At 41.7% G+C, this 22,749-nt stretch overlaps 1 protein-coding gene across 7 annotated transcripts in view; it reads right to left on the bottom strand.

Annotated features, from left to right (window-relative positions):
• fcho2 (FCH and mu domain containing endocytic adaptor 2) overlaps nt 1-22,749 on the bottom strand; it is a 312,930-nt gene that overhangs the window by 81,201 nt on the left and 208,980 nt on the right. For all 7 annotated transcript variants that reach the window (XM_085990124.1, XM_085990133.1, XM_085990140.1 and 4 more), the window contains exons 15-16: nt 21,977-22,019; nt 16,516-16,610 (exon numbers count right to left, since the gene is read on the bottom strand). In XM_085990124.1, coding sequence (XP_085846250.1) covers nt 16,516-16,610; nt 21,977-22,019 — 138 coding nt within the window. The remainder of the gene's footprint in view (nt 1-16,515; nt 16,611-21,976; nt 22,020-22,749) is intronic.

Below are 22,749 nucleotides of genomic sequence, written 5' to 3'. Positions count from 1 at the left end.
ATGGTCTCTGCCTCAACCACTTCCTGTGGCAAGGCTTTCCATACTCCATCAACTCAGTGTAAATACATTTCTCCTATCCTTTCTCCTCACACAGGATGTTGATTTTAAATTGATGAACCCTAGTTCCTACATCTCCAGCCAGAGGAAGTAGTGTTTCTCTGTTCACTATCCAAATTCATCATAATTAAAAAAATTACTATAAATCTCCTTGTAGCCTTCTCTGATCTAGTGGAATTAATAACAGTATCTTAAGCTTCTGCTCATAACTAGAATTTCCCCATTCCTGGCATCATCCTGGTGTATCCATACAGTACACGACCTATGGCTTTGATGCCCTTTTTACAACAGAGCACCTGAAACTGCAGAGAGTACTCTGTGGCCTAACCAATGTTTTGTATAAATTCATCATTACTTCTTTACACTTGTAGTGCCCCCTATTTATAAAATCTAAAATTTTATTGGCCCTTTTTATGGCTTTATTTACCTGCACTATGCTAAAATTTCCTGGCCCGTTTTCACCATGCTACAGAAACCCTTGCAGAAACGGTTAAAAGTTCATTATAATAGCTCCGGCCCATTGGAAATTTCCTAGTTTTATCGCCACTTGTAAACTATCGCTACTTGTAAACATAGTGATAAAGAATCGTGCAGGAGGGTCCTTAGTAACCAGCTGACCAAGTTTGTATCAATAAAATAAAACTAGACTTACTTTCTATAGAAATGATCGGATTATCAAAAGTTGACCAATAATTTATCAATTTATAAGTTGCAATAAATTTATTTTCCTAAAACTTTGCAAAACTGAAATGATTATTGATTGCTAAAGAAAATCAGCCTGGAATTAAATTTTCTCAAATAACACGAAAACAATCTTAAATGATTTTCTGAAGATAAACGCCATCTACTCATCCTGATGTTTTTCCTGACATTGCCCTCTGACCTTTCTCGAGATAATATTTAAATGTCAATCTAGCAATCATTTTGTTTAAGATATTGCAAAACTGTTCTCAGTTATGCACTGAAACAAGTTCAATGTCCTCCCTGTAGGAATAGCTTGGTGGGGGTCTCCTGAATGGAGTTTGTAAACCAACTGAGGAGCAGTTGATATCTGACTCAGTTGCTGCATGGCTGATCTAATTGATCGCTCTGGTGTCCAGGACAATATTTATCCCTCAAACGATATTAAAAACAAATTATCTGGTCATTATTTCATGCTGTTTGTGAGGCCTTGCTGTATACAAATTGGCTGATGTGTTTCCAACAACAGTGACTACACTTCAAAAGTACTTTATTGGTTGTAAAACTTTTGGGATGTCCTGAGGTCATGAAAGGCTCTATATAAATGCAAGTCATTCCTTTTCCTTCTAAGTTTTTCAATGTAATTAATCGCATTCCCTTTGCACAATAACATAAGCAAAGTCAGGGGTAAGAAAAGGCAATCAGCCCATCCCTTTAGGATGCTAACTTTCCTAGAAATCTGCCGTCCTTACCCGATCTGGCCTATATGTGACTCCAGACCCACAGCAATGTGGTTGACTCTTAAATGCCCTCTGAAATGGCCCAGCAAGCCACTCAGTTGTTCAAGGGCAATTAGGGATGGGCAATAAATGCTAGCCTTGCCAGCGACGCCACATCCTGTGAACGAATTAAAAAAATTGCAGCAGCCTTTTAGCCTTCACTTACACATATTTTTCACTCCCACCACTAGTGTGCTCCCTACACCTGCCCAAATCTGCACATGGATCTGTGAATAATTATGCAAGTAGCTGATCCACAAAATTTGATTACCATTAGCACATCACAATTTTCTTGACATTAGTACCAGTTCTTAACCATTTAGAACTGATTTCCCCAGTAGAGGAAAATGGCCCCATTTTTCTAATATATTATTTTTAAATGTACTTTTAATTTATTTCAATTGATGTCCTCATGACGTCCACCTCAACCTTCTTCTCTACAGACTTTTCTCAGAACACCTCCATACATTTAGATCATTCTTGTGCTATTCTCTGCACCCTCTCCAATGCTTGTATAACGTTTTTGTAGCATGGTGACCAAACATACATACATATTCCAGGTGAGGTCTGACCAATGCATTGTAAAGCCTTAGTATAAAGTCTGTAGACTTGTACTCCACTAGTTTTATATCACAATGCTCTTTAACTGTTTCTTTGCATTGTCTACTATGATTCCCTGAATTTCAAAGTCTCCCAATTGTTCCATTTGTTTCATACTTACATTCTACATTTTTCTCCCAATATGTAATACTTTGCATTTATTAGTGTTAAATTCAATCTGCCTTTTGTTTGCCCAATTTTATAACTGATCTAAATTCTTCTGTCACTACTGTCAAACTTGACAAGCTACAATTGGTTTGGCATGCAGATTGGAACATGACATAGGTACGAGCACTAAACCCTGTGGTACTCCACTCAATATCTTGCTTCTCTCCAGTCTGACATTACACCTCTCATTAGTACTTTTTAGCCAACATCTTATTCATTGCCACGTTCTACCCTGGTTTCTCATGGATCTTAGTTAATTAGAAGTCTCTCCTGTGGAACTTTGTCAAGTCAAGTCTAAATAATTAATCATAGGTATACTATCTATATTAGGAACAACATCGTGAAAGATAGAAACTGAACATGTTTTATACAATTTTATAAATGCCAACATGGCAATGAGAATAACTTAAAATGAACCTATAATGTTAATAATCTCCGAGTCACACTCACCCAGCACATACCAAAGACCATTTACTTGCGTTGCAAACATGACAACAGCACTTCAGCACACAAACCAATGAGCAGCTGTGTTACTGCAACATGCAATATTGGGGAGACCACCCGATCAGGCTATCTGGGCCTTGGTTTAACATCTCATCCAAAAGATAGCACCGTTGACAATACAAAACACCCACAAGTACTGCAATGTCAGCCTAGATTAGGTGCTTAAATCCAGGAATTAGGTATGAACCCACAACCTTCTGATTTATAGGTTTAATAACAGAACACTTGTATGCTTGTGCCCATCTTAACAGGATATACACTGGCACGGTTGGTGTAACAAGAAATCTTAATGGGTTTCAAGAAACCAGACAGTTTCTTGTTAACAAATGGGATTCAAGGTTCTTAAAAATGCACCAAGGGAATAGGTGGGCTAGAGGAACCAAAGGTCTTTAATCTGAAACTGTTACTATGCTACTAAGAATTACATGGAAGGCTAATGCATGAAAGGGGCAACAAATCATCCATTTCCAGAGTGGCAAGAAAAGTTCAAATCTGATTTTCTGATCACGGAAGTTCGGCAATTTCAAATAGGAAGGCATTTATTTAAAGATAATAAAACAACAGGGAAAGTCATCTGGATTATTCTCAAGCAATTCTGGGAGCATTTACCAATCGGAGACCAGTAGCTGCAATTCAGGTTCCAGCTGTGCAGAATCCTGTTCACTTTACCTGGCTCCTGTCTGGCTGGATCTTGAACTGTCCTGTGTGGAAAAAAGCTTTCTGCATGCCTGGATACACGTATGCACAGTACTCTCTCCCAATTGTTATAAATTTAAATATTTAGAAAGCAAGGAAGGGAGAACCTTTGCTCTCTAAACATTTAAGTTGCGCTAAGGTAGGTTTTGAAAGTGCATTTTGTAAACCAGGTTTGACACTGCATTGGATTTATAATTCTTGTAGTATCAAAACAAAGTAGTGTAAGACTACTGCCTCCAGGAAGTCCCACTCTGCTTCTCTCTGGAATTAGGTCAGGCCCCGACTCTGGATAAATGCTCCCAAGTTTAGTGTTCGTGTGAAGTGGAAATTGCTTCGATGCTAAACTTATAATATAAATCAATGGTTCTCAAACTGGGGTACGCGGACCCGGAGACATTCCAGGGGGTCCACGACAACTAGGCCCGCATCATCCCCAGACACCTGCAGCTGGCCATCCGCAACAACGAGGAGCTCAACAAGCTGCTGGGACGGGTAACCATCGCTCAGGGCGGGGTGCTGCCTAATATCCAGGTTGTGCTGCTGTCGAAGAAAACCTGCGCTGGGAGCACAATGAGCGTCCAAGAATGAATCTAATAACCCAAAGGCTCTTTTCAAAACCACCTACAGTATCTGCGAAAGAGCTCACTACTGTCTGAAGGGAGTCAGATAGATCTTGAGTTAATTTAATGATAAATTGCCTTGTTTTAGATCTGTCCACGTGTTTTCAGTTCCCTATCTCAATTGCACTACTGCTCGCACATATCCCCCTCTAGTTAGTGAATAATTAAAAATGAGTGAAGAATCAACAATTTTGAAAATTCCACCACCTTTGGTTCAGTGAATAATTTTTAAAGAGTACATTCCAGTGCATAAATGATAACTATATGAAGATATTCGGAGGTGATAAATTAATTTAGTAATAAAAGGGCCCCATTCTGTTTTGGATTTAGATAGTTTAAATGCGGATTTATTTCTCAGGAGCTCTGGATCCCTTTGATCAGTTAGAATCTAATCCCGGAACATAGAGTAAGTGCGGGAAGGGAGAGGCCACTCTCGGGCTGAGTGTTTCTTTCCTGTTTTCTATTTGTACCGCATTGTTCCTAGACTCGTCTTGAGTTCTTTTTAAGTTCACTTCTTTAGCGCTGAATTAAAATTGAGGCTTTTGCTAATTTCAAATTATATTTTAAAAAAGGGTTCGTAGTTAAAATTAGTAGATGAGCAGTAGTTTTTAGGATGGTATTTAAAATTAATGTAACAGGTAGGAAAGTGAACAGCAGGCGCAGCTTTAAATAAATTGTCAAACATCACACCACGGATAGACAGTGAGAAGCAGGTACACCCATCTCACTGATACCTGTAAGTAAGTAATAAAAGCATTATTAAAACACTCTTTGAATGGATCACTTTCATATTATGAGTATTATAATTTAGATGGGGGGGGGGGGGGGGTCCGTGATTACTAATCGATTTGAAAAGGGGTCAGTCAACCAAAAAAGTTTGAGAACCACTGGTATAAATGAATACATGCCAATCCACAAAACTCAAAAAAGCCAAGTAACCATTTCAAAAATAAACTGACACAGCCTCCAAAAGACTGACAACTCAAAAAAAGCCCCGAATATCAGCCTATGACCAAGCCCGCTAATTCAAAGTCACTTAATAAGTTAAATTCCTCTTCATTACATTGGATTTCAGAATTTTTTTTGTGTTTTGGGATCACATTCCACATTTCAATTTATTTTTTGAGGGAAAAAATGAAACTAAATGATCTTACATATGACATAAAAAATAAGTAGGAACATGAACTGGTCATGACTTCAGCTGCAGCTAAACCCAATAATCAAACCAGTTATATTATGGGGGGAAACTGTAATACACAAAAGTGCAATTTTTGTAGTGGTGGTTTAAAAAGTATTGAAGGAGAAATTAATTCTGATGATGTGAAATTTATTTCTTAAGCGGGTTGGGGGCATGCTCTCCCCCAGGAAATTTAAACTTTTCAACCTTTTCAGTGTTTTGAAGTATACTGTGATTCAGCATTAAGTGGAGAGCGATCCAGAGAAACGAGCTGTGTACAAAAGGTGAAACTAAGTTAACTGCGTGGAACTTTGAATGGATTTTCTAAAAATACCCGGTGTGCAATGAGAGCATTTTGTTTAAAAAAAAAATGATTACATACAATGCTAGGATAGATCTATATGGTGGTGGAAATTACAGACTCATCTCCATCATCCACATAAAGTCACAATGGCACAGAAGGAGGCCATTCGGCCCATCGAGTCCATGCCGGCTCTCTGCAGAGCAATCCAGTCAGTCCCATTCCCCCGCTCTATCCCCGTAGCCCTGCAAGTTTATTTCCCTCAAGTGCCTATCCAGTCTCCCCTTGAAAACATTGAGCATCACGGCTTCCACCACTTCTGCTGGTAGCGAATTCCAGGTCATCACCACTCGCTGCGTAAAAAAGTGTTCCTCACATCCTTTAAAATGAAGTTCAGGACCTGGAACGTCAGGACCCTCATGGACAACCCCAACAGTGACAGACCGGAACGCCGTACTGCTATCGTTGCCCAGGAGCTCAGATGTTTCAACACTGACATCGCTGCCCTAAGTGAGACCCGGCGGGCAGGGAAAGGCCAGCTCAAGGAGCAAGGCGGTAGCTACACCTTCTTCTGGAAAGGCAAACCTGAAGAACGCCGCCTCCATGGGGTAGGCTTCGCCATAAAAAATGAACTAGTTGGGCATCTCAGAGACTCCCCTAGGGTATAAACGAGCGTCTCATGACTCTTCGGCTCACCCTAACACGGAACCAGTGCGCTACGGTCATCAGTGCGTACGCCCCAACACTGGAAGCCACAAATGAGACCAAAGAGGAATTCTACTCTAGCCTCGAACAATCCCTGTCCCGAGTCCCAACGGGCGACAAGCTGATCCTCCTTGGAGAATTTAACGCCAGAGTTGGAAAGGACACTGACCTCTGGGGAGGTATGATCGGCAGAGAGGGAGTAGGGAAAGCCAACTCCAACGGTACCCTCCTCCTGTCGAAATGCTTAGAACATGGCCTTGTCATAACCAACAGCTTGTTCCGTCAGAGAGACAAGTACAGGGCTTCATGGCAGCACCCTCGCTCCGGACACTGACACCCGCTGGACTACGTCATTGTCCGAGCGAGGGACCGCAAGGACGTCCGCATCACCCGCACCATGACAGGAGCCGACGACTGCTGGACAGACCACCGCCTAATCCGTTCTGTCATCTCCATCAATGTAGCCCCAAAACAGCGACGGCAACAGAAACAATGCCACAGGAAAATTAACGCTGGAGCACTCAAAGACCCTGCTAAGAAAGCCCTATTCAAACAACCTGACAACTCCCAGTGATACAGAGACACAGAGTGCCCACAGCGCCTGGTCTGCACTCAAGGCCTCCATAATCAGCACCTGTGAAGAGGCGCTCGGTCACTCGACCAGGAAACACCAAGACTGGTTCGACGAGAACGACCAGGAGATCAAGGAGCTAATAAGCCGCAAGCGCAAGGCATTCCTGATCTGGAAACAGCAACACAACTCGAGAACAAGAAAGCAGCTCTACAGATGCCTGAAGGCCGAAGTCCAACAAAAAACTCACGACCTAAAGAACAGATGGTGGGTGGAGAAAGCGCAGGCGATCCAGCAGCTAGCCAACAACCACGACGTGCGTGGATTCCTTAGCGCAGTCAAGACCATCTACGGTCCAAGCACCCAAGGCCCTACCCCACTGCGGGCCAAGAACGGAGAGGTTCTCATCAAGGACAGAGATGTAGTCAGTGCCCGCTGGAAGGAGCACTTCGAAGATCTCCTTAACCGCGACTCTGTCTTCGACGCGAGTGTCCTCAACTCCATCCCGCAGCATGCTACCCGCCACCATCTCAGCACAACCCCAGCCCGGCATGAGGCTGGAAAGGCCATCCGACAACTGAAGAACAAGGAGGCCTCAGGAGCAGATGGAATCCCTGCCGAGGCACTAAAGCATGGCGGGGAAGCACTACTGGCGCGAATTCATGAACTAATTTCTCTTATCTGGAAGGAGGAGAGCATGCCAGGGGATCCAAGAGACACCGTAATTGTGGCCATCTTCAAGAAAGGTGACAAGTCCGATTGCGGTAATTACAGAGGAGTTTCCCTGCTGTCTGCCACAAGGAAAGTCATCGCAAGAATCCTCCTCAATCGCCTTCTCCCAGTGGCCGAAGAGCTCCTCCCAGAGTCGCAATGCGGATTCCGCCCACTAAGGGGCACAATGGACATGATCTTCACCGCACGTCAATTACAAGAGAAATGCAGGGAACAGCACCAACCGCTGTACATGGCCTTCTTTGATCTCACAAAGGCCTGCGACACTGTCAACCGTGAGGGATTATGGAGTGTCCTCCTCAAATTCGGCTGCCCTCAAAAGTTTGTACCATCCTCCGCCTGCTTCATGACGACATGCAAGCCGTGATCCTGACCAACGGTTCCACCACAGACCCAATTCACGTACGAACCGGGGTCAAGCAAGGCTGTGTCATCACACCTACGCTCTTCTCGATCTTCCTTGTTGCAATGCTCCATTTCACCCTCAGTAAGCTCCCTGCTGGAGTGGAGCTAATTTACAGAACAAACGGGAAACTGTTCAACCTCCGTCACCTCCAGTCCAGATCCAAGGTCGTCCCATTCTGTCGTCGAATTACAGTATGCAGATGACGCTTGCGTCTTCGCTCACTCGGAGGTCGAACGCCAAACCATCGTCAACACCTTCACCGAAGCGTACGAGAGCATGGGCCTTACACTAAACATCCATAAGACAGAGTTCCTCTATCAGCCTGCACCCGCCACACAGTACTGCCCCCCCCCCCGCCCCGATTATCAAAATCCACGACAAGGCCTTGGACAACGTGGACCACTTTCCATACCTTGGGAGCCTACTGTCAACAAGGGCAGACGTCGACGATGAAGTCCAACACCGCCTTCAGTGTGCCAGTGCAGCCTTCGGTCGCCTGAGGAAGGGAATGTTTGAAGACCAGGACCTCAAACCCGGCACTAAGCTCATGGTCTACAGAGCAGCAGTGATACCCGCCCTGCTGTATGCCTCAGAGACATGGACCACGTACAGCAGGCACCTCAAAGCACTGGAGAGGTACCACCAACGCTGCCTCCGCAAGATCCTGCAAATCTATTGGCAGGATAGGCGCACCAACGTCAGTGTTCTTGCTCAGGCCAACATCCCCAGCATCGAAGCTTTGACCACGCTCGATCAGCTCTGATGGACGGGTCACATTGTCCGCATGCCCAATACGAGACTGCCAAAACAAGCGCTCTACTCGGAGCTCCAGCACGGCAAGAGAGCCCCAGGTGGGCAGAGGAAACGCTTCAAGGACCCCCTCAAAGCCTCCTTGAAAAAGTGTAACATGCCAACCGACACCTGGGAATCCCTGGCCCAAGACCGCACAAAGTGGAGGAGAAGCATCTTATGAAGGCACCAAACACTTCGAGTCTCTTCGCCGGGAGAAAGCGGAAGCCAAGCACAGGCAGCGCAAGGAGCGCACGTCAACACAAGCACCTCACCCACCCGCCCCTTCAACCACCGTCTGCCCCACCTGTGACAGAGACTGTAGGTCCCACATTGGACTCATCAGTCACCTGAGAACTCGTTTTTAATGTGGAAGCAAGTCATCCTCGGTTCCGAGGGACTGCCTAAGAAAGAAGGACATGGTGGTGGAAATCACAGACTCATCTCCATCATCCACATAAAGTCATAATGGCACAGAAGGAGGCCATTCGGCCCATTGAGTCCGTGCCGGCTCTCTATAGAGCAATCCAGTCAGTCCCATTCCCCTGCTCTATCCCCGTAGCCCTGCAAGTTTATTTCCCTCAAGTGCCTATCCAGTCTCCCCTTGAAAACATTGAGCATCACTGCTTCCACCACTTCCGTTGGCAGCGAATTCCAGGTCATCACCACTCGCTGCGTAAAAAAATCTCCCCTGTATCTCTTGCCCAAAACCTTAAATCTGTGTCCCCTAGTCCTTGTACCATCAACTAGTGGGAATAGCCTTTCCCCGTCTAGCCTATCCAAACCCATCATAATCTTGTACACCTTGATCAAATCACCCCACAACCTCCATTGCTCTAATGAAAACAAATCCAGCTTCTCCAACATGTCCTTGTAGCTAAGATCCCCCATCCCAGGAACCATTCTGGTAAATCTCCTCTGCACCCTCTCCAGGGGCTTCACATCCTTCCTAAAGTGTGGTGACCAGAACTGGACGCAATACTCCAGTTGTGGCCTAACCAGCGCTTTATAAAGGTTCAGCATAACTTCTCTACTTTTGTACTCAATACCTCTATTTATGAAGCCCAAGATCCCATATGCTTTGCTAACCACTCTCTCAATATGTTCCGCCACGTTAACTCCCTGGTCCCTCTGTCCCTGCACACTCTTCAGAACTGTGCCATTAAGTGTATATTGCCTCTCCCTGATCCTTCTGCCAAAATGCATCACCTCACACTTGTCTGTATTAAATTCCATCTGCCACTGGTCTGCCCATTCTGCTAGCCTTTTTATGTCCTGTTGCAGTCAATTGTTATCATCGTTTGAAACACCCCCAAGTTTGGTGTCATTAGCAAATTTAGAAATTCTACTCTGTATTCCAATATCCAGGTCATTTATATGTACAGTAAACTCTTGTTTAAACGGCACTTAATCATCCGGAATTCTTTAATAACCGGCAAAATAGATAACCGGTAATCTTGCCGAATCCATCCAGCACTCGTTTTTCCGAGTCCGAGTTTCCCACGGTGGCCGAGTTAGTCAGTGGTTTTTATTTTTTGTGTGTTAAAAATTGCCTACCTCTGTTATCCAGAATTTTTCATCAACCGGCACCATCCTGGTCCTGTAGGTGCCGGATACGAAAGAATTTACGGTATATCAAAAAAAGCAGTGGCTCCAGCACTGACCCTTGGGGAACACCACTGTCTACCATCCTCCAATCTGAAAAACAGCCATTTACCACAACTCGCTGTTTTCTGTCCTTAAGCCAATTCCTTAACCAAGCTGCCACTGACCCACCTATTCCATGAGCCTCAATTTTGTTAACCAGCCTTCTATGGTTGAATTCCATATTCAATTAGAGGGTGAGAAGGTTGGATCTCAAACAAGCGTGCTAAGCTTGAATAAAGGAGACTATGAAGGTATGAGAGCGGAATTGAGTAGAGTGGATTGGGAAAATAGATTAAAGGGCAAGACGATACATGATCAGTGGTGTACATTTAAGGAGTTATTTTACAACTTCCAAAAAAAATATATTCCACTGAGAAGAAAAGGGTGTAAAAGAAAAGACAGCCATCCGTGGCTAAGTAAAGAAATTAAGGATAGTTTTCGACTAAAAACAAGGGCATATAAGGTAGCCAAATCTAGTGGGAGGATAGAGGATTGGGAAAACTTTAAAAGACAGCAAAAAGTAACAAAAAGATTGATTAAGAAAGGGAAGATAGATTATGAAAGTAAATTAGCAAAAAATATAAAAACAGATAGAGTTTTTATAGTTATATAAAAAGAAAAAGGGTGGCTAAAGTAAATGTTGGTCCCTTAGAGGATGAGACCGGGAAATTAATGGTGGGAAATATGGAGATGGCAAAAAACACTGAATGAATATTTTGTATCAGTCTTTACAGAAGAAGACACTAAGAATATCCCAACACTGGACAAACAGGGGGCTAAAGGGGGGGGGGAGGAGCTAAACACGATCAAAATCACTAAGGAAGTGGTACTCGGTAAAATAATGGGACTCAAGGCGGATAAATCACCTGGACCTGATGGCTTACATCCTAGGGTCTTGAGGGAAGTGGCGGTAGGGATTGTGGATGCATTGGTAATAATTTTCCAAAACTCCCTGGAATCGGCAAAGGTCCCAGCAGACTGGAAAACTGCTAATGTAACGCCCTTATTTAAAAAGGGCAGTAGACAGAAGATTGGAAACTATAGACCGGTTAGCCTAACATCTGTGGTAGGTAAAATATTAGAGTCCATTATTAAGGAGACAGTAACAGGACATTTGGATAATCATAATTTAATAGGACAAAGTCAGCATGGTTTTATGAAGGGGAAGTCATGTTTGACAAATTTGCTGGAGTTCTTTGAGGAAGTAACTTATAGGGTGGATAAAGGGGAACCAGTGGACGTAGTGTATTTAGACTTCCAAAAGGCATTTGACAAGGTGCCACACAAAAGATTATTGCTTAAGATAAAAAATCACAGGATTGGGGGTAATATTCTGGCATGGATAGAGGATTGGCTATCTAACAGAAAGCAGAGAGTTGGGACAAATGGTTCATTCTCGGACTGGCAATCAGTAACTAGTGGTGTTCCACAGGGGTCAGTGCTGGGTCCCCAGCTCTTTACAATCTATATTAACGATTTGGAGGAGGGGACCGAGTGTAACATATCAAAGTTTGCAGATGATACTAAGATGGGAGGGAAAGTAGTGAGTGAGGAGGACATAAAAAACCTGCAAGGGGACATAGACAGGTAAGTGGGCAGAGATTTGGCAGATGGAATACAATACTGGAAAGTGTGAGGTTATGCACATTGGCAGGAAAAATCGTAGAGCAAGTTATTATCTTAATGGCAAGAAACTGGAAAGTACTGAAGTACAAAGGGATCTGGGGGTCCTGGTGCACGAAACGCAAAAGCTTAGTATGCAGGTGCAGCAAGTGATTAACAAGGCCAATGGAATGTTGGCTTTCATTGCTAGGGGGATAGAATATAAAAATAGGGAGGTATTGCTTCAGTTGTACAAGGTATTGGTGAGACCGCACCTGGAATACTGCATACAGTTTTGGTGTCCATACTTAAGAAAAGACATACTTGCTCTCGAGTCAGTACAAAGAAGGTTCACTCGGTTAATCCCGGGGATGAGGGGATGGACATATGAGGAGAGGTTGAGTAGATTGGGACTCTACTCATTGGAGTTCAGAAGAATGAGAGGCGATCTCATTGAAACGTATAAGATTGTGAAGGGGTTGGATCGGGTGGATGCGGGGAAGATGTTCCCGATGATGGGTGAAACTAGAACTAGGGGGCATAGTCTTAGAATAAGGGGCTGCTCTTTCAAAACTGAGATGAGGAGGAACTACTTCACTCAGAGGGTGGTAGGTCCATGGAATATGCTGCCCCAAAAAGCTGTAGAAGCTACATCATTACATAAATTTAAAACAGAAATAGACAGTTTCCTAGAAGTAAAGGGAATTAAGGGTTATGGGGAGCGGGCAGGAATTTGGACATGAGTCTAGGTTTGGATCGGTCATGGCCCTGTGGGTAGCGGAGCGGGCCCAGGGGCCATGTAGCCTGATCCTGCTCCTATTTCGTGTGTCTAATTCTGTTAGATTCAGGAGATGGTTCATTGATAGTAGATTGGCGGTTAGGATCAGATCAGCCATGATATTATTGAATGGCGGAGCAGGCGCGAGGGGCCGATTGGCTTACTCCTGCTCCTATTTCTTATGTTCTTATGTGGCAAACGCCTTCCGAAAATCCATGTAGACAACATCCATTGCATTCCCTTCATCGATCCTCTCTGTTACTTCATCAAAAAATTCAATTAGATTAGTCAAACACGATCTGCCTTTTACAAATCCATGTTGGCTCTCCTTAATTAGCTTAAACCTCTCCAAGTGACCGTTAATGTTTTCCTTGATTATTGTTTCTAAAACTTTACCCACCACTGATGTGAAACTGACCGGCCTGTAGTTACTAGGATTGTCCTTACACCCTTTCTTGAGCAATGGTGTCACATTTGCCACTTCCGAATCCTCAGGCACCTCCCCCGCATCTAGGGAAGATTGGAAAATTATGGTAAGCCCTTCTGCTAGTTCCTCCCCCAATTCCCTTAGCAACCTGGGATGCAAGCCATCTGGACCAGGTGACTTGTCCACTCTAAGCATACCCAGTCTTTCTAGTACATCATGTCTATCAATTTTCACCCCTTCCATTTTTACTACCTTTTCCACTTCTACCGATATTTTGTCAGCATCCACCTCCTTAGTAAACACCGATACAAAGTACTCATTGAGTATTCTAGCCTTGCCCTGCACCTCTAAGACCTTCTTTGTCTCTAATAGGCCCCATCCCACCTCTTACTACCCGCTTACTGTTTACATGCTGGTAGAAGATTTTTGGGTTCCCTTTTATGTTAATCGCCATTCTACTCTCATATTCTCTCTTTGCCAATCTTATTTTCATCTTCACTTCCCCTCTCAACTTTTTGTATTTGGTCTAGTTCTCCCTTGAAAAATTCATCTGACATGAATCATACACCCTCTTTTTTTGTTTCATCATCTTCTCTATCTCCCTCGTCATCCAAGGAGCCCTTGCTTTGGTTCCCTTACCCTTCCCTCTTGTTGGACTGTAAAATCTTCAGCTTGTTTCAGGGAGATGGAAATTGCCATATTTTGCACGGAATGTTGATGTGTAGCATTCAGAAAGCCCAATGCCAACACAAGCATTTACAATATCTGTAAACTCCATCATTTATTTACATAGTATGTAAGGGAGCTACCATTTTCAATATCATTATCAAAGCTATTTTATTTATTGAAGACCAGGTTTTCAGCAGCGATAAGGCAGATGCCACATATAACCAACCTGATTCAGCATTGACCTGAACCCTGGAATCAGCCAGTAAATACTTATCTAGCTCAGGATTGATCAAGAGCCACAATTTCTTCAAATTTGCATTTGCCATCTCCAGAACCAAGGAAAGCATCACTGATATCAAGTAAGTGCACGGTGAAATTGTATATCTGTAATAGCCTGAGCATATGTTTGAGCTTCTATATAATCACTTCCCACATTACTCTAATATTGTCAATATTCAAGCTCTTTGGCATGTTCAAGAAGAACCTATTGTTCTTAAGCATTGCTCCAAATTTCACACACTGGTGGCAGACAGCCTTGGAGTCATCAGTAGCAAAGTGCTGAACTAGCTTTGCACTTGGATAACATTAGTACACTCAGAAAGCAGCTTTACCTGACTTTAAAAGCATAGCAACTTGCCTCTTCTGCACATGGGCAACGTTGAGCACAAGCACTCTAGAGATAACTCGCAAAATCTGTAAAGTCTTGAACATTTTGGCCACCATACGACTAGTACAAGAACAGACCTGAATCATTGATGCTCGCGCTAAACATGAGCGACTGGCAACTATAATGCTCCACACTTAAGAGGCGTATGCAGAGATGTGGGTACTGGTTGCCAGCCTGGTGCTCAATCTCAAAATACAAGTAGTACACGAATATCTAAATAATATTTCCACTTTAATATCACCTTTAAGTTCCGTATAACGGTGTAATATTATCAGCATTTCTCTCTTCAGCTACAAGGTAGGCTCTCCATGTATATGCTCAGAAGTGCATTGGTTCCCTATCATATCCTAGTTTCCTTGCATATCCATCAATCCCAAGTATTGGGATCTCAAAACTATTTCCTCAGTTTTGCAAGAACCAATTTCAAATTCAACACACAAGAATAATAGATCTAAGAATGAAGACAAACAGTTGCAGTGTGACGTTTAGAACAAACAGCTCATCTGTTCAACCATAGCGCTTGTATGACTTACACATAGCTTTATGAGTCTACAATGTAATATATTTAACATCTTCAATAGAATGTTTAACCAGGGAATTTACTAAATAAGGATCCCTCTTTGATCCAAGAATATCCTATTCCACCAATAATCAGATACCAATTTTAAAAGTTTATTTATACCTGCCTTATTTTAATATGGTTACTTTTCTCATCGTCTTTCAAGCTGCCCAGCACAACACATTGCTCCATTACCAAGCAGGTGAAATGTAACTTCCATCGAGTTGTTTATTTGGATGTACACAAATGGCATGATCACCTTTCTCTCTAATTGTCCCAGCTTTTTCTGACGAAGTGCATTTCTCTCATCTCACTCCCCCAAATGAAGAGGCGTGGGCAAAGTGAGGCGTAGAGGAAAGGAAGATCACAAACAGATTTGTCTGGCTGAAATCAGGGATGCACCATATGAAGGATTGAAGAAAAAAAAAAATCTATATTTAACACTGCAGTGCAACACACAGTGCCACCACAAAAAATTTTAAATCAGTATTTTATGTAAATATGCATAAAATAACATAATTTGAAGGTTAAACAGCTCAGTTGTGATGCAGGTGCACTTCTACCTATCCCAAATAAAGTAACTCAATCCAAAATGCACAAAAGCACTTTGTTTGATATTTGAACTACTTTCTTCTGTTACAACCCAACGCACAAAGTTTTCCAACTGGTTTCAGATGATCTCAATTTGAGGATATATTCCACATAAATTTGTTTTCCATCTGCAACTTTCAACAGTTATTTAAGAAAGATGCTTTTCCCCCTCCAACTCTACTGGGTTTAAACAATTGACCTCAAATATAAAAGGGCTGGGTTCTAATACACTGCAGTACTTGTGCTCATCCTTTTACCTCTATAAAAATAATTGATAGACTGTATTTATCTTATCCACAATTGGTAGAAATATCCTTTAAATACATATATTTTGACTATCCCAACTTAAATATAGAGTACTTTAAAATCTTGTTTCTGAATGAAGTAACTACTTGCAGTGCTATTTTACTTCAATAAAAATAAGTGAGAAGGAGTAACAATTACACTGCCTCTTCTGCATTTTATTAAATTGGGAGCAACCAAAGTCTCTCTCCTGCACAGATAAGAGCAAAAATCTCTCAGGAAAACTGGGTTTAGGATCAACAAAACACTATCACGATTTGTCAATGGTATCCTATTTATTAGATCAAATGAAAAACTTAGCAAATGCTTAAAGGAAATTTTTATCGCATTATTTTGTTAGCATGAAATACTGATAATATCCATACTACTGTATTGTTGCTATGTAACATGCACAAAAATCATAAGCTTAGCTGTAAATGTAATATATAGTATTATTTTATTTTAAATATTTACACCATTGAGCAACATTAGAAACTGAATATTCACCTGATGAAGTAGTTGATGTAGATGAAGACGAGGAATCAAGTGGAGGTCCAAACAATGGATCCAGTGAAAACAGGTCACTATTAACCCTTTTGGCACTATATGGTTTAAGTAAAAATGGAACGTTTTAATTTATTGCACTATTCCATTAATTAGTCGTTACTTTCTGCAGTTAATTAATCCTGATATTTTGGTTTAAATGTCTATATAAAGCTCATATCTAATCTATTCACTGATGCTTGCATGATTAGTAACATTTTATGAAAATGGGCCCAGAAAGAGACATGGAAATGGTCATTCATGTTTTGTTCACCATAAAAGCTTCGCACATGTGGACCATATTTTCTCAGGCAAATGCTTCAATCATAAATCATAAATGTTTGTTATGCACTTCCATTTCTATGAGGCCTCATCATATCTGTCAAATATCTCAATGTGCTTTATATACAATGAATTACTTTGAAGTGTAGTCACTTAAGCAGGCAAATATAGGGGCCAATATGCACACAGCAGAATCTAATTAAAAAACAAAACAATTAATCAGTTAATCTGTTTGATGTTGAGATGTTGACCAGAAATTTCATCAAGGGATGAAATGTTAACCAGGAGGGCAGAAAATGTCCATGCTCTATCTTGAAAAGTGCCATGGGATCTTTAATGTCCCATGAGCCACTGGAACTGGTAAATGGAGCCTTAGTTTAATGTCTCAAAGAATGCCATCTCCAGCAATGCAGCACTCTCTCAACACTGTACTGAAATGTCAGCTTAGATTGCGTGTTCAAATTCTGGATTTTGACTTCAAGCCACAATCTTCAGGCAAGACTGGAATCAGTATCTAGCTGACACCGTAAACACCATATCCAGACCTTTGAGTTACATCAGCATTAAGTTCAAAGGGAGCAATTACACCAGAATCTTGGCAGGCACCTCCCCTTTTGTGGATTCAGAGATTGCCTAAAAAGAATGCATCCCAGAAACTTTTCCTACCTTTTATGACTTCTAATAAAATACTATCTAGGTTCAAACAGATCCAATGCCTATATTAAAGAAAATTAAATGCGGCCAAAAAAAGCCACCTGAACCTTAATTGCAAGTAATAGTGTTTTTACTTTTTGGTCTTGGGATGTGGGCAAAGTTGCATTTATTATCTATCCCTAGGTGCTTTAAGAAGGTGGTGGTGGGACCCCGCCAAAATGGTGTTAGGTAGGAGTATCCAGGATTCTGACCCATTGTTAATAAAGAATCTGTGATGTATGTCCAAGTCAGGATGGTGTGAGACTTGGGTGGGGATCTTGTAGGTGATTTTGTTTCTATATTACTGCTCTTATTCGCCTTTGTGGCAGAGATCACAAGAGAGGAACTGGCTGTCAAAGTAACCTTGGTGAGTTGCTGCAGTGCCTCCTCGAAATTACACATACTACAGCCACAGTCCACTGATGGCAGAAGGGGTGCACACCAAGTCCACTGGAAGGAACACCAATCAAGTGAACTGCTCTGTCCTGAATGGTATTAAACCTCAAGTGTTCTTACTGCTGCACCCAGCCAGGCGAGTGGTGAGTATTCAATCACACACCTGACTTGAGCCTTGTAAATGCTGGAGAGGTTCCAAGAGGCTAGGAGGTGAGCCACTTGTCACAGAGTACCCAGACTCTGTCCTGCTCTTGTTGATATGGCTGGTGCAGCTTCTGGTCAATGGTGATCTCCAGGAATAACAACAGAAAATGCTGGAAATACTCAGCAGGCCAGGCAGCATCCGTGGAGAGAGAAACAGAGTTAACGTTTCAGGTCTGGGACCCTTCATCAAACTTGATCTCCAGGATGGTGATGGTGGTGCCATTGAAGGTCATGGGGAGGTGGCTGGGCTTTTTCTTGTTTGAGATGGTCATTACCTGTCACTTATGTGGCTGATTCAGTATCACAGGAGTCGTGAATAGAGCTGAGCACTGTGGAATTGCCAGCAAACCTCCTAACACTATGACCTTTTGATGAATGAAGGTCATTAATGAATTAGCTGAAGATGTTTGGGCTGAGGAAACTACTCTGAGGAACACCTGCAGTATTAAAATAGATGAGGAAATTGCAGATGTGTTGGTCATAATTTTCCAAAGCACTCTAGATTCAGGAATTGTGTCTTTGGATTGGAAAATTGCAAGGGAGGGAGAAACCAGATAACTACAGACACATTAATTTAACATTAGTTCTGGGGAAGTTACTGGAATCTATTATCAGAGACAGTGACTGAGCACTTGGACAAGAATGAACTGATAGAAGAAATTCAGCATGGATTTGTGACAGGTAGATCATGTCTGACTAATCTATGCAGATAGAGGCATGCCTATAGATGTTGTCTACATGGACTTCCAAAAGGCATTTGATAAGGTTCCACATGAGAGATAAAAAATGAAAGTGCACTGAATTGGCGGTAACCTTGTGACAGAGGTTGGGAAGTAGGAGACAGAGAGTAGAGATAGAGCGAGGTTCTCGGATTGGCAGGACATAACAATTGGTGTTCCCCAGGGATCTGTACTGGAGCCTCAGCTTTTTATCATATACTAATGACTTGGATGAAGGAATAGAGAGTTGGATATCCAAGTTTGCAGATGGCACTGAGTTAGAAGGCACACTAAGTTGTGTAGATGGGGGCAGCAAGTTACAAAAAGGATATATATAGACTAAATGAGTGGGCAAAACTATGGCAGATGGAGTTCAATGTGGGGGAAGTGTGAAGTCATCCACTTCGGATTTGAGAAAGAGAAATAGCAATATTTTCTTAGTGGTGAGAGACTAGGAGCTGTGGAGGAGCAAATGGATTTAGGTGTCCATATACACAAATCACAAAAAGCTGCTGCACAGGTACAAAAAGGAATCAAAAAGGCTAATGGAATGTTGGTCTTTATCTCACGGGGGTTGGAATACAAAAGTGAGGAAGTGATTCTTCAGTTGTACAGAGCCTTGAGTAGACCCCACCTGGAGTGTTGTGTTCAGTTTTGAGCACTGAACCTCAGGAAAGATACATTAGCCTTGGAAAGGGTGTAGCACAGATTCACCACAATGATACCAGGGCTTAAAGGGTTAAATTGAGGACAAGTTGTATTCCCTTAAGTTTAGATGGTTGAGAATGATCTAACAGAGATCTTTACAATGATAAAAACAGGGTTCATGCAGATAAACTATTTCCTCTGGTGGGGGAATCCAAAACAAGGGGACACAATCTTAAAATTACAGTTAAGTCATTTAGGGGTGAAATCAGGAAGCAGTTTTTCACACAGAGAGTAGTGGGAATCTTCCTCAAAAGGCTATGCATTCTGGTAAATTGAAATTTTCAAGACCAAGAGCGATAAATTTGTTAGATAAAAGGATCAAGGGTTATGGAGCAGGTAAAATGGAGTTGAGGTACAGATCAGCCATTATCTAATTGAATGGTGAATGGCCTACTCCTGTTCCTAGGTTCTGAGCCTCCAACAACCACGACCTTTTTTTTGCAACAGGTATGATTCCAGCCATTGGAGGGTTTTCCCTTTGACCACATCCAACAGTTTTACTAGGGTTTGTTTGTATTATACTTGGTCAAATGCTGCCTCGATGTCAAGGGCAGTTACTTTTGGCTCTCCTCTGGCATTCCGCTCTTGCATTCATGTCTGGATTGAGGCTGTTGTGAATTCTGGAGCCGAGTGGTTCTGGCGAAACCCGACCTGACCATTGGTGAGCAGATTATTGCTGAACAGTATTGCTTGATGGCGGAAGGAGGCCGATAGGGCAGTAATAGGCCAGGTTAGATTTATCCTATTTTCTGCTGATAGGACATACCTGGGTAATCTTCAACATTATCAGGTAGATCCCAGTATCATAGCTGTCCTGGAACAGCTTGGCTAGGGAAGCGGCTATTTCTGGTACACGGGTCTTTAGCACTGGAAGCAGGATGCTGTCAGGAACTAGCTTGGACCTTTAACTCTGCATAGATCATCTTTTTACAAAAAAAACTGCTGTTGCAGTACGCAATATGTTCGATTTTTTTTTGGAAACCAAATAACTCAAGCTACTATGTTCTGGTCAATATACACCCCTAAACCGACATCACTAAACAGATTATCTGGTTATTTATCTCATTGCTGTCGGTGGGACTTTGCTGTGCGCAAATTGGCTGCGCCATCTGCCTACCAGTGACTATACTTCAAGAGTGCTTTGTGAAGTGGTTTGGGATGTCCTGAGGGTCATGAAAGGTGCTATATATTTGCAAGTTCTTTATTTCTTATTGACGTGTTAATGGATAGATGGAAATGATGATTATTACTGGGCATAAAATTTAAATTCCTGGAGATTACAAATATTAAAATTAATTCAACATTTTTTAAACAATTTCTTCAGAAATTCCAATTCATCCCACCACACCTCATCACCCTCCTCTGCATGCCTCACATATGAGCCTCCATCTACCCCATCCCGTGGCACTGAACGCCAAGTGTAACAACAGACCTATTGTTACATGATTTGAAGTACTACTAATCTATTCTCCTGTAATAAATCTGCTTGAGCATCACCCCAGTATTCACTAAAATGCACTTCCTTACAGTCTCCCAGCTCATCAAATTTAAAATCCTTGTCTATATATCCCTCCATGGCCTTGCCCCATCTTATCTCTGCAATCTCCTGCAACCCTTATTCTCCTTCTGAACACTCCACTCCCAAGTCTGGCCTTCTATGTATCATACCCTCACCTTTTCCCCACTATCAGTGGCAGAGCTTTCTCTTAATCTCCCTTTTGATGTCTGCTTTCCTCATTTCTTATTTGTGGAGTACCTTAGGATAAGTTCTTATGTTAAAGATACTACATAAATGCAAGTTGCTGTAATTGAATTCTGATCAAAAAGAAAGCTTACAAATACTGTGGACAGGTTAAATGTCTACTCATCTATTCTATCTGCAAAAAGTAACTGCTCTGAAGACACTATGCAGAATTTTTTCACAATATACTGGGGATTTTAATAAATTGTCATTAAAAAAATACACTTTTTGTATCCAGCATTATATTTTTAAATTAGAAAGGATAATAAGAAAATAGAGTAACATATCAATCTTTGGCTGATGCAAGTGATAAATGTCAGAATTCTTGAAACTAAAGGTTAAGTATATTACAGCACATTCAAGATCACTACCGCAGCTCAAAGAACAATGCTTTAGCAAATATAACCTAAACATTTGCAGTTATTTTTGGTTATATTATACTCTTGAGCCAAATAAAGTGGGGAAAAATTCACATTTTGTTAAGTCTTAAGCAGCTAATAGGCTGCAATTTATGATCTCAACAGGAAGTGGGCTCCACAATATTGGCTACAAATATCAATTAGGGAACAGCATTGATCTCAATTTCTAACAAATGACTATTCTTTAGCCGATCCGACTGTGTGTTCCTCTCCAAGTGTATAACAAGTTACCATCCCTTTTGTTTATTCCTTTACTGACTTACTCGGGTGTTGGAACACATAATCTTGATCTAGCCAGTTCTTCACCTTGTAGAAAGGAGATGAAGGGGAAAAAAACAAAATATTTAAAATTATTCAAAGTATTTGAATAAATAGGCTTCTAAAAGTTTTCAAAAATGTTGGAATACTTAACGGCAAAAGAACGATCCTCATAAATGTTCTTAAACATTTCAAGTTAGCTTGTTAATCTTTTTAAAACTCATAACTATTCCTTTTTGAGTAAATGATAGCAACTGTAGGAAAATTTATTAGGAGTGTAAATATTTCTCAAAATCATACATGCTGTATCACAGAATCGTAGAATTTTACAGCACAGGAGGCTGCTATTTGGCTCATCGGGCCTGTGCCTGCTCTTTGAAACAGCTACCAATCAATCCCATTCCCCCGCACTTTCCCCATAGCCCTGCAATTTTTTTCTTTTCAAGTATATATCCAATTTCATTTTGAAAGTTACTGCTGAATCAGCTATTACCACCCTTTATGGTAGTGCATTCCGGATCATCATAACTCTGTGTAAAATAAATTCTCCTCGTCTCCCCTATAGGGATAGCTTTAATAATGCTGTTTAGTAATGTTTAGTAACACAGCTACCAACAAAGAAATTATAATTTTCAATGTTGCATTTATTTGTGTTAGTTGCTAATCTTCAGAAAATTCATAATAGTTTCAACTGTTCAAAAATATTAAAGCATGTTAAACAAAACAAAAATCCTTAGAGATGGTGTATATCTGTAAAATCCTGCCGCAGATACCAAAA

Source organism: Somniosus microcephalus, chromosome 1 (genome assembly GCF_052327205.1).
Source record: "Somniosus microcephalus isolate GS21.2 chromosome 1, FLI_Smic_1.0, whole genome shotgun sequence".
NCBI classification, from domain to species: Eukaryota; Metazoa; Chordata; class Chondrichthyes; order Squaliformes; family Somniosidae; genus Somniosus; species Somniosus microcephalus.
The sequence above is the reverse complement of the archived record's forward strand: the minus strand, read 5'-3'. Positions and strand labels throughout refer to the sequence as shown.